This window comes from Amblyomma americanum, chromosome 2 (genome assembly GCF_052857255.1).
Source record: "Amblyomma americanum isolate KBUSLIRL-KWMA chromosome 2, ASM5285725v1, whole genome shotgun sequence".
NCBI classification, from domain to species: Eukaryota; Metazoa; Arthropoda; class Arachnida; order Ixodida; family Ixodidae; genus Amblyomma; species Amblyomma americanum.
In genome coordinates, this window is record NC_135498.1 from 6891342 (window position 1) to 6906524 (window position 15183).

The 15183-nt window shown below is 47.1% G+C and overlaps 2 protein-coding genes across 7 annotated transcripts in view; both read right to left on the minus strand.

Moving 5' to 3' along the window:
- The window catches only part of LOC144120484 (uncharacterized), an 82468-nt gene that overhangs the window by 25441 nt on the left and 41844 nt on the right, over positions 1 to 15183 (minus strand). For all 6 annotated transcript variants that reach the window (XM_077652918.1, XM_077652922.1, XM_077652921.1 and 3 more), the window contains 3 exons: positions 8018 to 8152; positions 7055 to 7176; positions 4591 to 4766 (listed from right to left, as the gene is read on the minus strand). In XM_077652918.1, coding sequence (XP_077509044.1) covers positions 4591 to 4766; positions 7055 to 7176; positions 8018 to 8152 — 433 coding nt within the window. The remainder of the gene's footprint in view (positions 1 to 4590; positions 4767 to 7054; positions 7177 to 8017; positions 8153 to 15183) is intronic.
- LOC144120487 (uncharacterized) lies at positions 12638 to 14255 on the minus strand. The gene has a single exon (XM_077652929.1). It carries the CDS (start codon positions 14057 to 14059, stop codon positions 12776 to 12778), a length of 1284 nt encoding a protein of 427 aa, XP_077509055.1. The 5' UTR covers positions 14060 to 14255; the 3' UTR covers positions 12638 to 12775.

Consider the following 15183-nt stretch of genomic DNA (forward strand, 5'->3'; position numbering starts at 1 on the left):
TTTACCGAGTTATTAGTAGAGGTGCGCGAAAATTCAACATTTCAAATACAAATCGAATTGCTTTAATTTCTGCTTATACAGTGAAATCTCATTGCTACGAGCCTCACATAAACGAATTTTCCAGATTTACGAACTTTTCGAAAATTCCCGCCAGAACGCCTACAATTTTAATATAAAAACATTTTACTAAGAATTTCAAAACAACGAACACTTCAAAATAACGTGCGCAATTTATTTGGTTACCCACAGTAAACGCACCTGCCCCAGATCAATGGCACCGAAAACACTACCAAGGTGCTCGATTTACGGCATGGGTCAGCATTCATAATCAGTCTCGCGCCGGAAGCTGGGTGCGGGACTGACGAACAGCAAACCATGTGATAGGGGTATGGCAGTGTGAATGAGGCATTGCTAGCTTCACTTTTATGTTTTTCTTTGTGCTTTCACTATAGTGTATGTTCAATTCATGCCGCCAAGTTTCACGCGGTGCTGAGATGAGTGTCTGACTACAAGTTCTGCTGGTGCCAAGCAAACAATCAAGTGGTGATAGTTTTTGCTAGAGAAGGCATGGCGACAACAAACGAACGGTCCAGTCTCCAAGTGCGGTCCTATCGTTTAGTTTCAATTTCGCTTTTCTGAGCTTTGCAGCAGCCCACAGCGACGGCTTGAGCAGTCAGCATCTACCAGCCAACTAAGCCAACTATCAGCTGTCTACCAGGCCGCACGCACACCTTACTAAGGCAACTTAACCCAGCTGAGCACCGTTTCGGACACTGACTGGCAGGTCACTGGTGTTTTCTTCCCCCTTTTTTTCTTGCTACTTCGGCGCCACTGAGCAGTTTCCTTTGCTTCCATCTGCATGGTTCCACTCTTCCAATGCGCCGAAACTGCTTGCTCGTCACATGCCATTCGCTGTTTGTGCGGTGAAGCCTCCACACACGCGACAATGTCGCTTATGATGGGTGTGGCACGGTAGCGGTACAGCTCCACCATGTTGCACTGTGAAGGATGCGGGACGCCCTTATGACTTTGGAGCAGTTCTGCTTCAATGCCCCCTGATTATGCATTCAACGAAGAATCGATGAAATGTGAAAAATACACATTAATGCCCTGTTCTCACCTCAAAATCTGGCAATCATTGCCTAGTCTCTCAGCAAAATAAATTTACCGTGATGCAAGCAGTTCTTGGACAGTTTTTTTGGGACTATTCGATAATGCGAACATCTTTTCCGGTCGCTTGGAGTTAACGAGCTTTAACTGCACTAGCTTTGATTAATTCGTATTCGAGAATTTTCGAATATCCTAAGACCTTCAAATATTTGCCAGCAATCATACACCAACCACGCTGACTTTCATGATTTCGACCATGGCTAAACACAATATCTCAACAAATTATACAATGATCAAGTTTAAAGTGCCAGGAAAACAATACAAATGCATCCTCTTCGCTTTCATCTCCGCCGTTTATTGCACAAACTGATCACATTCGGACGCTGCTAAGCTAGCCCTCGTGCCAAATCCCGCAAGTTGACTGTCCCACACATACACCAGATGTGAACAAAATGGGCGACCACCTGCTTCGAACAATCACAATGAGAAAGCGCGCAGTTTTTTCTTTGATCCTTCCGTAATGTGTTACAACTTAATGCCCACACCGATAGCATTCGCCCTGTTGCCTCTGTAATTCTCCAAACGTGAGCTCCGCCAACCCGTTTGTACAATAGTGATATGCGGGAAAGCCCACTTGCGAAACTTAGCATGAGGCTCCCGAAGGGGCGAGTCAAGGAGTCACAGCAAGGCAAGCGATCGTGTAAAAATCCCGCCTATTGCACGGTGCATTGTAACCTTTTAGCCTCTTAAATGTGCTCAACAACAGGCATGATGACGACAGCAGAGCTCCTTCGCTAGGCCAAAAAATAGCCCGCCCACATAGTTTCGGTTTCTGAGCTTCGTGGCCAGCCTGCCAGTCTCGCTGTACCGACACCAATGTTCGTTCCCCTCGGTTACGTCTGCATTGTTCTTCAAGCACGCTGACACTGCACGCTCATCACGGGCTTTTCAGCGTTTTTGCAGTGTAGCCTCCTCATAAGGCTTCACAGCATTTCAATTTTCGGCATTTTTTTTTGTCCCAGACGCAGGGCATTTTATAAATTGACTGTCAGATAATTCGGCAATTTCTTCCAATCTCTTGAAATCCGAATTAATAAGGTTTTACTGGCCACCGTGTTAATTTCAGTTGCCAGTCATGTGTCACTTCATAGGCTTCATTTTGCATGCCACATTACAGGTTGCATTCTGTTATGCTGTCTAATAAAGTAGAATGCATTTCTGAGCATATCATGTTTTTTATGTGGTGCTGAGTCAGTCTAGTTTTCATTTCATTTGCAAATGCCATACACTAAAAAAAAAAAGGACAATACCATTTACCTGTATCTTTTTCTGAAATATCTGTTTCTTACTGAACAGATATTCGATATTCCATTTGATACTCAAGGCCATTTTTTCGTCATATTCGTATTCAATTCGGATTCGAAAATTTCAATATTCACACATCTCTAGTTATCAGTAATCAGCAAGATGTTGTGTGCTTGATCATGTTGAATAATATATTGTCACGGACTAGAAGATGACAAAGTGGGCAGTGGCGCGGCACGGAGCGCTCGCGCTAAATTATTCCTTCGCCATCTCTCATGTAGTCCTGTCTTCACCGGCCTGCCGTCGCGTAACATTTGGTGTGAGGTGCGGAGTTCATCCCCATCCTGGTCCTGAAGCTTCAGCGTCCTGCATGTGCCGTGGTCGTGGGTTGTGTGTTCCTGTCTGCACCACCCGGCAGTGCCCCAGCCCGCCAGACCAGAACTGACCACGCCATTCACCCCAGCCCCATCCCCCGCCCCGACCAGAAGACGCAACTTGACTACGCCGCTGCAAATCGAACCTATGACGCCACCGACCCACGAAGCCGCCAACATATTCAAACACAGCCCCTGCCCATGCCGTTCGGTGTTCATGGGCCTTGGCCATTGGCTCGAGGTAACCTAGCTACGACCTGGCAGCTTCCTTGACCAGCGCTCATCCGATCGTCATCTGCTCATCTCTTTCATTGTGACGGCAAGCTCTGCACATTCTTCTCTTCTGTGTTCATCCCTCCTGTCACGCCCATCGCCACGTCCTGCGTTTCATCTTCACGGCCGTTCTTCTAGTTCGCGTGATTGGGATGATCGCTCGGCAGCCCCGGGTAGTGGGCCTCTTTGATTATCCGCCTCTGGCAGCCCGCTGGCTGCCAGAGTGCACAGCCAGGTGCTCGATTTTCTCGGGCTGCCCCGCGCACTTCCGGTGGCTGCCCAGAATGCGGCCGTTTTTCTCTGGCTGGGCGGTTTCGGGCTGCCAGTGGGCAGCCAGACTCGCCAGGACAATTTTGTGCTGGCAGCGCTTGGGCTACTTGTAGACGACGGAGAGGTGGTATAATAGCGGAATGCGCGTGCGGCCATTTTTATATGGACTAGAAGGACCGCGGTTCTTCATGCAATGTGCAGTGTCGATAGTCTGCGGTCATACCAGTCATATTTACTGCGTAGTAAACATACAGGGGATAATCCGAGAGTACGGCATGTCATCTGATGAGCAACGCATGGGCAGTTTTTTCCTCCGACATGGTGTCAACTGAAAGATGTTAGATTGCGATTGCTCATCGCATCCTTTTGAGGATTTCCCGAAGCTTACGCAGCACACTGTGCACCGAAGGCACACGCTAGCGTTGCCATCGCCGATGTGTACTGGTGCAAGCACGATCAGCTGTTTGTTTTGCAGTCTGCGGCAGCCCTCAATAACTTCAGGTCGTTTTCGATCTCAATCAGCCTATTTCTGCCGTACGCATGCGCAGCAACGATATGCACCAGGACGCGAAGCTACGGAGAGCATATGCCCTCCCTCCGTGATCCGTGTATAGCTTGCCGCCGTGATTGCCGGCAGGCTGGTTCTGGTGGCCGCCAGACCATGTGACCATGATGCCGTTTTCTGTCAGGGGCGAACTTGCTGGTAGCCAGCGGGCTGCACGAGCGTGGTTAATCGAAGAGGCCCAGTGTCACAGACTAGAAGACGACAAAGTGGGCAGTGGAGCGGCACGGAGCGCTCGCAGTAGGCCCACCGCCATTAAACCATTCCATCGCAGTCTCTCATGTAGTCTTGTCTTCACAGCCTGCCGTCACATAACAATATGAAATAAAGCATGCCTATTCAGGGCTCACGTACGCCTCAACAACAAATGTGCAAAAGTCGACTGGTGCACTGCAGTGACATAACATGCAAAAAATTCAGTTAGATGTTATGCCTTGAAGGGAGATTAACAGTGATATAAAATGAATGATACAGATCTGCACATCCACTCAGAGGTCCGTGTGTATGCGTGTGCCTGTGCGTGAGCACACGCAGATCTTTTTTGTCCATAACAAAGTGGACTCTTGTTAATCTAAACTTGCCCGGTTTGAACCTCTGGATTATTCAGACTGAAACTTTGGCGCGACCAACATTACCTTTCAAGTTCAAATTAACAAGTATCGACTGCGTGTGCCGTCTCAAAATCAGGTGCCTCACCCATGAGGTGTGGCACGAGGCTGTAGTCGAGACGTGTCTCCTCGTACTGCTGGTATTTAGGGGCGGTGGGCAGCCGCAGCGCCTCATAGTGGCCCAGCATCACGTCCTGCAGCCACTGCACATTCACCGTGCTGATGCCCCACTCCTGAGCTTTCTGGTACTTAGCGCCGTCCTTCCTGCACACAAAACACAAGCGTTTCACTAGTGTACTAGAAATAGGAACAGTGCAAAAGGAGCATCCTTTGCGTGAGGCACTTTGTGAAGAAGACCACCAGTTGGCAGCATGCCTAATTCCCAACTGCCACTCAAAGCATGTTTTCTAATTATCAAATTACTGCATATTCATCTTTAAGAGTTCACTGTTCCACCACCAAGATGGCTGCACGAGTTGGAGGAATCTATTCCGAGGTTTCCAGCACATTTTCTTCCCATGTATATCAGTAGCCGAGTGGACAGCAGGCAGTATCTACTGGGTGGAAGCCTGCCAGCCCTGACTTCCACCCTTGTGACGTTGGCGAACGTCAACACAGTCGTGGCTGTCCAGCGCTGGTCTTCTTCGCTGCTGGCGTGCAGCCTGCTTTTCAGCCTTCCACCGAGCAGAACACGGTTCTTCAGGATGCTGCCTGTTCTCCACACACACACTGCCACAAGTCGCTCGTGATTCGGCTGAGAGGCACAGGAAGAAAGTGCACTGGCAACCACAAAACGGACGCTTGCATCTCGCGCTGCCACTTGGTGGTGGAACACAGTCCTCACTATTAATGGCAGGCGCAACAAAAAATATTGTGGTTCATGCGGTGCGGGTGATACAAAAGCGCAAATCAATATGGCACAGCCCCCGTATTATTATTAATACTATTACCACTAAGAAGAAAGAGAGAAGTGGAATGCTGACTGCTTCAATATTATAAGTTCCATGAGTTGTTTCAAGCAAAGTGCTTCAGGCTGCTTGAAAGCCACAGAGCCCTGCAAAGAGCTGAGGCCAGTAGCTTATGGGTATGCTTATGCCTGCTGGCTCCTGAAAACCAGGTGTAGGAGATAGCCAAACATAGGAATGAAAATTGCGACTGTAATGATTAAAAACCAGAGGCTCACTCTAGTGGCATATGATAACTGCATCACCTTTAAAAATGCTTTCACGTACACCTTTGGTTTATCCAGCCTACGTCTCAAGCAGAGATGGGAATTTGCAGAATACATCGCTTAATAACATGTTTTTAAACTTGACTGGTGTCTGCAGCAAATATTAGGTTTTGTCTGCAAGCCTACCCAGAAATGAAGTCAGCCAAGCCATCTGACTCGATAGGTGCCGCCATCTGCTGGAAAGAAAGACTTTCGTTGTGCTCCTGTAGCAAACAGTACAAGCTCAATGATACAAAACTCACGAGGTCCTGAAAAATATTCATTTCATCTGAAATTCGTATCAATCAAAGCTAACAAAATCTGCAAGCAGAAGCATTGGAAATGCATTTATACAGATCTGTTAATGGCTGATGGTGCATACTATGTGAATGGCGATTGCAACGCCAGCGATGTAAGGGCCGTGTGCCACCGCTCAGCTACTCGCGGTGCATAAAGCACGCGACTGGTGATCGCGACATGGACGACATGCGGGCAGCTATAGTGCTGGAGGGTGTAGTTGTGGCTCGCTTGCTCATATCATTCATAGTGGCGCATGAGTGTTTGGAACATTCGAAATTCTGCCCATAGTACTTAATACACTCTGGCCAGGGAATTTCTCAAATTCGTATCATGCCGAAATTCGTATAAACCGGTAAGGCATCATCAAGATTCTACTGCATTACTTCCGCCCGTTTCCAACAGATCAAGACAACCCTGGCACACAGCTGGACTCACTTTTGAGCATCCACATTCAGAAACAACAGCGACAATGTAGATTTGTTTCATAACCTTTGTGGCAATATGCTTCAAAACAGGAATTTAGGTATACAGTAAAGGATTTGAAGAAAAGGCAATTGTGGCTAAAAATTGCATTGTGGCTAAAAATATTCATGCCAATGTTGCATGCTGTACACTCCTGTTCAAGGTTGTGTGTACCATATGCTGTACACAAGGTTGAATACTGAAATTTTGGCCTACCTACTTACCATGAGGAGCGCTCAAGTGGTGCCATGAATGCCATGGACATAAAGGCTACAGACATTTTTTTATTTTAGACACCGGACAGCAACTGCCCAGTTTGCAAGACACACATTGCCAGCTGCCTTCTTTTAGCACGTTCACAGCGAGCGGAAGCAAAGATGCAAAAACTACCTCAGCATGTAAGCCAAGAAAAACCACGATGAACAGCACCAGTGAAACCCATAACACAGCTGTCTTTGAAACTTGATACAAGCTTGCTGCACATTCAGGTTCAGTGGTAACAACCACTGCAAAAACCATGTGCATGTACAGCAAGCACAGTGAATTGGGCCAGTAAATAGAGGATTCCTCGGCCACTCACTTCTTAGTGATGAGCAATGAGTTGACGCGCGTCATGTAAATGGTGTACTTGGCGCCAGTCGACAGAACCATCTCCTTCAGCCGCACTCTTTCCTCAGAGTCGAAGCCACTGGTGCAGACGAGCTGCGAAAGAATGGCCATAAGGCAAAACCAATTTCTTGCTTGAAATTCAACTTCAAGGAAATGCACACAAATTCTCTCAATAGCCTTAGCATAGACTTGAACCAGGACACAAGCCATTTTGGAATCCAGTGATGCAAAAATAAGGATTTTTCCACCGTGCAATTTCTAGCACATCATTGTGCCTGATCTGCAAACCCCTAGTCTGCTTGCTGCACACTCGAGTGATTTACCGAGAGGCATTGAACTATCATCATTTATTGGAGCATGACAAAGTTTTGCATTGAGCCATGTTGAGGATGACAGATCAGTGCATGCGTGAAATTCTGCATGGCTGGCCAAGTGCCAAATGAATGGAACGTTACGTATTGCTCGTGCATGTGCAAATTTCAACACAACAGCAATGGCAAGTGAAAGGGAAAACTTCGGAGGGCTTTTATGCATGATGATCTAGAGGCCGTTGCCAGAAGGCTGCCAGGTTGAACGATATTTGAGATTACTTAAGATTTAGGTGCTACACTGTGACTCGACAACAAAATCTTCCAGGTGATTCTTAAAATTCAACGAAAAACTAAATTGATTCCTCAAAATTAAAACAGACCAAAGGGCTAGCTGGCAAGAAAGCAATCTGAAAAACAGCGCATGATCATAATCGTATCACATAAGCTCAAAGAAACACAAAAACACACAAAGTGCTGCACAAGTTGCAATGCTTTGCAAGGGCGTTTCTTCAACCCGAGCTCCATCTTTCCGCACTGCCTCCAAGAGGGAATTTTAAATTTCAACTCAAAATGTGTGCTAACAGAAGCGACAAATACAGTCAGAGAAATGGCATTGCACCAACCTGGTTCTTGCATGGCTTATTGTCCGAGTAAGGTGATGGAAAGTGCAAGGCATGCCAGGGGGCCTGCAGCTTCTTCTTCAACAGCACATCATTGAGCCAGAAGATTGTGACACACCGTTTATTCTCCCGCAATGCCTGGAGAGTGCAAGAGCAAACACACGGGGCCAACAAATGAAAGCTGGCAGCAGAAAACACTGCGCGGCACACCAATGTGTAGGACGCAATGAGAGATGAGAGCCCAGACAACAAACAGTGGCAGCATCCTGCAGCTCAACACTATAAAACAAGCAGATAAACAAGGCAGGAGCACTGCAAGGACACTGAGGACAACTCCACACAACTTTTGTTTTAATCGATTCTACTGAGTTATAGGGTTTCGAAGTTGTCACTTCACAAATGCGCAGAAAAGTTTGTATTCCTGTTTCTAAAGCGTCAGCTTCAATACCACATAACTCAAGTTCTATGATACGCAGGATGATAATTTTACTAGGGGTGTGCGAATATTCGAATACGAATCGAATATGTTGATATTCGATTTGTATTCGTATTCGAAAATTGATATTTGTGAATTTCCGAATATTCAAAAATTCCTGAATAAATCGCCAGCGATCGTATACTGCGCATACTTTCATAAATTCCACCGTGGCAAAACCACAACATCTGGGCAAATTAGCCGATAATCGAGTTAAAATTCCAGGAAAACAATACAGAGGTCCTATCCGCTTCCTTCTCCGCTGTTTATCACGCGGACCGACCGCATCCCGACGCCGCAAGGCTTCACCTCGTGAGATTTTCCCCAAGTAGGCTTTCCCACATATCACCCGTGCTGCGAACAAGATGGCCGACGGCCCGCTTCGAGCAATCGCGCTTTTTTTTTAATCCTTCGGTAATACGTTACATATTTAATGCCCACATCCGAAGAATGCGTCCTGTCGCCTTCATAACTCTCCGAGCGTGACTACCGCCATCCCGTTTTGTAAACTACGCTATGCGGGAAAGCCTACTTGCGGAATGCTGCGGGAGCCTCCTGAAGGGGCGCGTCGAGTAGACAGACACAATAGGGCAAGCGATCCTGTTAAAATCTCGCCTATTGCATGGTGCATTGTAACCTGCACACCTCTTTAGCGGGCGTAACGGCAGGCGTGGCAACAATCGGAAGGCCTCTGTCGCTAGGGCAAAAAAAAAAAAAAAGCCTGGCTGCGTAGTTTTGGTTTCTGAGCTTCACCGCTGCTTCGCGGCAACTTCAAATGTCGGCCCGCGCATTCGCCGATATTCCAATCCCAGCTCCGCGCGGCTTATTTCTTTTTCCATTTTAGAAACCGCCTCGCCGCTCCGGCGCCAGGCCAGTGTGTGTTCCCCGGCCCCTTGCTTCCATTTGTGTTGTTCTTCCAGCACTCCAAAACGGGTGGCTCGTCACAGGCTTACAGGCGTTAGCGCAATGGAGCCGCCTCATAAGGCCTTATTGCATCTTCAGCATTTTCGGCAGCATTTTTTTTTCGGGGGGGGGGGGGGGGCAATTTTATTACAGAGGCCTTCGGATGAACCGGGCATTTCTTTCGGTTTCTTGAACTCTGAATGGATGAGGTTTAATAGTCATGTTATTTTTTTGTTGCCAGTCGTCATTTTATGGATTTTGTTTTGCATGACCTCATTATAGTTTAGATACTGTTATGCTGTCTAATCAAGTAGTATATATTTCTGTGCACATCATGTTTTTTTATATGGTACTGAGGCAGTCTAGTTTTGTTTATTTTAGTTGCAAAGACCATACACTATTTTGAAAAAAACAAGGGCAACAATATTTGCTTGCTCATCATTTTCTGAAATTTTTTTTGTATTGAGCAGATATTCGATTCGATATTCGAAGCCATTTTTCCTTCATATTCGTATTCGATTCGTATTCGAAAATTTCAATATTCGCGCACCCCTAAATTTTACCCTTATTTCATTCCTTTATTGTCAAGAGAATCCATAACATACATTTCAGCAAGTTTCCTGCATAAAATTTTCTCGAAAGCTGTTCACAAAAAATTGCATAACGATTACATAAGCGCTCAAGGAATTGTTTTACATGAAATTAAATGACATAGCTAGAATTTGCAGGCAAAAATACACGTTCCCTGAAGATTTCATAACTGTGACTACATTACCAAAATTTAGTTTTCAAGACCAGGCTCCCCCCTGAAATGCACGCCATCGGTTTGTCGACACCAAGCAATGCAATAGCAATAAAATTATCATCCTGCCTATAATAGGAGTCAAGTGAAACCGCCACTTCAGAAGCGGGAAGAAGAACTTGTATCCCTGCTTCTGAAGTGGCAACTTAAAAATCCTATAACTCAAGTTCTAGGTAGGCAGGATGATAATTTTACCCTTATTGCGTTCTTTGATGTCATGTCATCTAGTCTCATCATATTCTCAAAAGTTTCCATTTCGGCATCTCATCCGTACGGCTTCACGCGTGTCGTGCATTGTTCTTGCTCAACATGATGGTACCTGCAAGGTGAAGAAGCTATGATGCAAAATTTAAGTTGTGTGTCGTTAAATAGGAAACCTGCGTTGAAGATTGCCATGTCAATTGCAGCACCGTAAAACACGGCCTAGCAAGAGAAGCAAAAAGTTTTTGGTGCACTCGTGTGTGCTTTTCCACTCCACCACGCCGCCTTAATGCGCTTATTGGCATGAGCTTCTGCACTCTCTGGAAGCCAAACATGGCGTGCGTCGGCTATCTGGGCCACGCCGAGAGAAGCTAGGCAATGAAAGCTATCCCTCAAACGCGGGCCTTTAATCGTTCAGAATGTGCTCTCGCGTTTGTAGCGGCCCAAGCGGCTGACAACAGCAGTTCTTAGACACCGAATGGAACAATTGCAATGCCACCTGGGCAGTGCAGGTTCCCTATACAGTTGAGCCCACATATAATGGCCCTACTTAAGACGAACTTTCGCTTACAATGAACGAGACCTGCGCGACCATCAAAATATACATTGTTTCAATGGCACAAAATCACACGTGTAACGAACGTCATTAAGCCCTACTGATCAGTTACAGCGAACGGACGGCGTAAACTCGGCGCCGCGATGCGAGATAACCTGCCTCCGACCCGTTGTGCACCCGGCGTGCGGTATGTTTTTGGGCCGAGCCTTATGCCAAGAGAAATGCCTGCCCCATCTCGTGCCGCTCCCAAGCAAGCTACCCTTTCCCCGCCGACGCACCTTCCAAGATCGCCCTCCAGCCCCTCCTCGCAACTCCGCTTTCCTCTCCTCACTCTCTTGCAAATCCGCACATGGCCTCCACGATCAACCGCGCCGCCGCCGGTGCCGATCGCGGAGGCCACGCTCTGTGAAGCAGGCCTTATGTGGGAGCCAAGAGGTGGCTGCACTCACGCTCATGGACGCCCCTCATTGGTCTCTCCGCTAGCGCTGTGCGTCTGTATCTTTAGCTTGATTGGCTTGTATGCCGCCTGTGTGCGTTGCACGTCTACCCCATCGCGGGCTTTTGTCACTCTTGTTGCGGTGCGGATGATTCGTTGGCTTCGTTCAAATCTCGGGCCCTGGTTTTAATTCGGGATGGCGGACGGGAACACTGTGCCCATTTCCATTGTATTCAGTGGTAGAGGTGATGAAAGCGGCCTGTGTGGAGGTGATGGCCACTGGCGAGCGGAACTGCTTCCGCAAGGCCGGCTTCGTCGAGTGTCTGATGCCGAGCCCGATGCTTCGGAAGATGACAAGTGCGGCAGCAATTTGTGGCAGCGCGTTGCCGACTCCGACATGGGGGTTCATGACATTGGTTGGAATGATTTTATTTCTGTCGATGACGACACTGACACCGCGGAACCGTGCACGGACGAGGGCATCGTTTCTGAAGTGCGGGACGAGAGTGATGCGGAGGAATCGGATGAGGGTGAAACTTCGGAGCCAGCACCCATTAGCGCGCCTGTAGCAATGGGCTACACAGAGAGCCTCAGACAACTTGTCTATGCCAAGGGCCTCGGCGAAGAGCACGCTTCTGCTTTAAATAAACAGGAAACCTCTCTCATCGGATCAGCGCTGCAGAAACACGTCCATCACGGACTTTTTCGTAAAGAAAAAATTTACTGTTTTGACAAGCAACTGTCTTTAAGGGGAGATGCTACCCGAAGACACTTTTTTTAAAATACATAAACTAGAGCAATGAAACTCTGGCTCCTTATAGAGTTTTTTATGCTGGTTTCAAATATATATTTAGTTTTATTGCAAGTTTCATAGTTTTTGTTCTGTGCTATGACAAAGTGCAAAATATACGCCTTTTTGCCCCCCCCCCCCCCCCCCCCCCCTCTTTCCATCATTAAACTTTCATAATTATGAACCACCCATGGTTCATATTCTTCCACATGCACTATAGAATGCCAAAAACTAAGTAAGAAGAGCACATAATATATCATATCCACATGAAAAATTTGTACTTGGGAAGTCTCCAATAACCCCAACCCCTATATCTGTTTACTTGAAATATGTGACATATATATAAATAATATTGACATTTAAATAAGATAACGGTATTCCTCACACCTTAGAGAAAATGTGGGTAAAATTTCATCCAGATCCGAGCACTAGAAGTACCAAAATCAAGGTGGGCAAAGTCAAAAACGTGCCAGAAATTGCATTTTGAGAAAAACGAATTTGAAAGTTAGAATTAGAGTTTATTTACAAAAGAAGGCCTGAAATGTGATTAAAATTGCACAAGAAAAGAGTCAAACTGTTCCTTCAGCAGCCACTGCCACTAATATGAGCCAGCACCATAGGTTTCTCCCTCACGGCGCTTGCACGCAGAGTTGTCGGCACGAGACTTATTTCTCAGCATGCACCGACGCGCTCTCGACTCTGCTGTTTGTTTGGCAGACATCTTTTTCTGGCGCATGCTGTCTCTTGATGAGCCTAGTCCAACTAAATCTTGAGGTGGAAGCACGCCCAGCTCTTCCAGTACACGCTCAAAACTAGAATGCCCTCTGTTGAACCAGAGAACTGCCAAAGCAGTGGCCATCTCCACCACAAACCTCGAAGCAAACCGTGTTTTAGGACAGAGAAGCCATATTTTGCTATTTAGTGACTCTGCTGCATTCTGAGTTTTACCCTGAACACAGCGGGCCAGCAGCTTCTCATCGGTAAGCCTCTTATATATGGGAAGTATAGCTTTCCCCTGGGCTTTTGTGAGCAGGGGTGTGTGGGCTGGTGCAGCTTCACCTAAGGCTTCGGCACGCCTATGCTTGCACCAGGATGCTGGTCCATCTGGGCAATATTTATGGCTGCTTGCACCATCTGATGAGCAAGAATGAAAGTAGGAAGCCCAAATCGCCTGGTGCATTCCTTTCACACTGCCCCTGTTGCTTGTGATAGCCACCTGATAATAAGTTGTCAACCTCTGAATGGCAGGTTCCTTCAGCTTCTCCCCTCTTGGGAGTGGCTCTTTCAGCTTGCGAAGAGCAGTCCCAAGGCGCTTCGCCACATGATTGGTGCAGTCCTCTTTCTCAATGGCACCACCATAAACATTTGCTTCGACAACAGCAGCGTAGGCTTTCGAGTCACCATCACTCAGGAATTTTTTAAACTGCAATGGTGTGTCGTAGGATTGGCTCCTTCGCCATATCCGCACTGCAGCTTCAGCTTCCATCGCATGAGATGAACAATCAACATTTCGTTCGCATACAGGGCCATGAAAAGCTTGCCAAATGTCTTCATTTGGCAGGGCCTCGTGTCTGCTGCACGCTAGGCAGAAGTTGGACAGGACTTCAAAGTCCAAACAAAGTCCAGTGTCAAGGGACACAACAGTTCCAATTCCATTGTGGCTTTTATGGCCTCGTTTGTGCCATGTGCCATCATACATAACGGCAATTTCATCGCCGCCTGCTTCACTGTGTGTGATCTGTCTGGACCGCGCAAGATTTTCGGACACGGCACTCATTGCCGCATCACGAACTTTCCGGGTGATTGCAGAAAATGATTTGTGGTGCATTGGCTTTTGCAGGCCAAAAACTGCAGAAAATCGAACTAACTGCTCGTAGCCCATCCCCACCGAGCGCGCTGCCACAACAGTTTTCACATTGACAGCGAAGGCATCGCGCGAGCTCCCGCTGTCATAGGCTCTGCTTGCCCTCGGTCCGTCGCCTGCCACACTCGAGCTGGCCTTCCCGCCTGAAGAAACTCGCCGCGATGTGTACGTCGCCGAGAGAACACTTTCGGGGCACGCACTGTTCTCGCAGCGTAGCTCAAGGTTCAATCAAAAAACAAGAAATGTAATTCCCTTCACGGCCACATTCTCATGACTAAACAAACTCACTGATGTGAAACAATTAAAAGCGCCTCAAATTTTGTGCATTGCAGTTCATCTGCTCAGTGTGACATCATTTTTTAACTGTGTCAGCCTCTAAAGAAAGAGTTCTCCAAGATTTGTTGTGAAGACAGAAGAAAGCACTAGACAAGCACAGGTGTACAGTAGAATCTCGTTACAACAAACTTCACGGGACCGCCGAATTTAAATCGTTATTTTGAAATATCGTAGTACTGAAAAACCATTATTTTCATGTCAGTAATGCATCACAAGAACTAAAATTACGTACCTTTGCAGGAGATTTACGTGTTGGTAAGTAAATAATAAACGATAACGCTGGGCACAGTTTAACTACAATTTATTGCTTGAAGAAGTCTGTTATCTTGTTCTGGCGAGAAGACGACAAGCGCTGCAGGACGAACGCCTCCACATCCTCGACCTTCCTGTGCACGTCATCTGGGACATCTTTGCAGCGCCCGAGGAATGATCGGGTCTTCTCTAGAAAGACTAGGACATCCGAGCCGGAAACAATCTCTTCTTCGTGCACTGATCCAGTGTCGACATCGTCTTCGTCGCTACTACATTCTTCTTGCTCACGCACTTGATTCACGATGTCTTCGGTGGTGAGCTCCACGGATGTAGCCGCCGCGCTGTCGCTAGCCACATAATTCAAAAGTCGCTGTCCACATAAGTCGCTGTCCACGGTAGTTGCCCAGCCGCAAACGTTTTCTTGAGGGAGCCAGCGGCGACTCTCGATGTAGTTTTATGATCTTGTCCCAATCTTTGAGCATCGTTGCCATTGTTGACGGTGTAATGTCAAGCTCCCTGCACAAGTCTGCTTGCTTTTTTCCAGCAGCTGCGAC

What these genes read in the sequence shown, in the direction of transcription:
- LOC144120487 (XM_077652929.1), bottom strand. Translation starts at nt 14,059, where the DNA reads ATGGGCTACGAGCAGTTAGTTCGATTTTCTGCAGTTTTTGGCCTGCAA.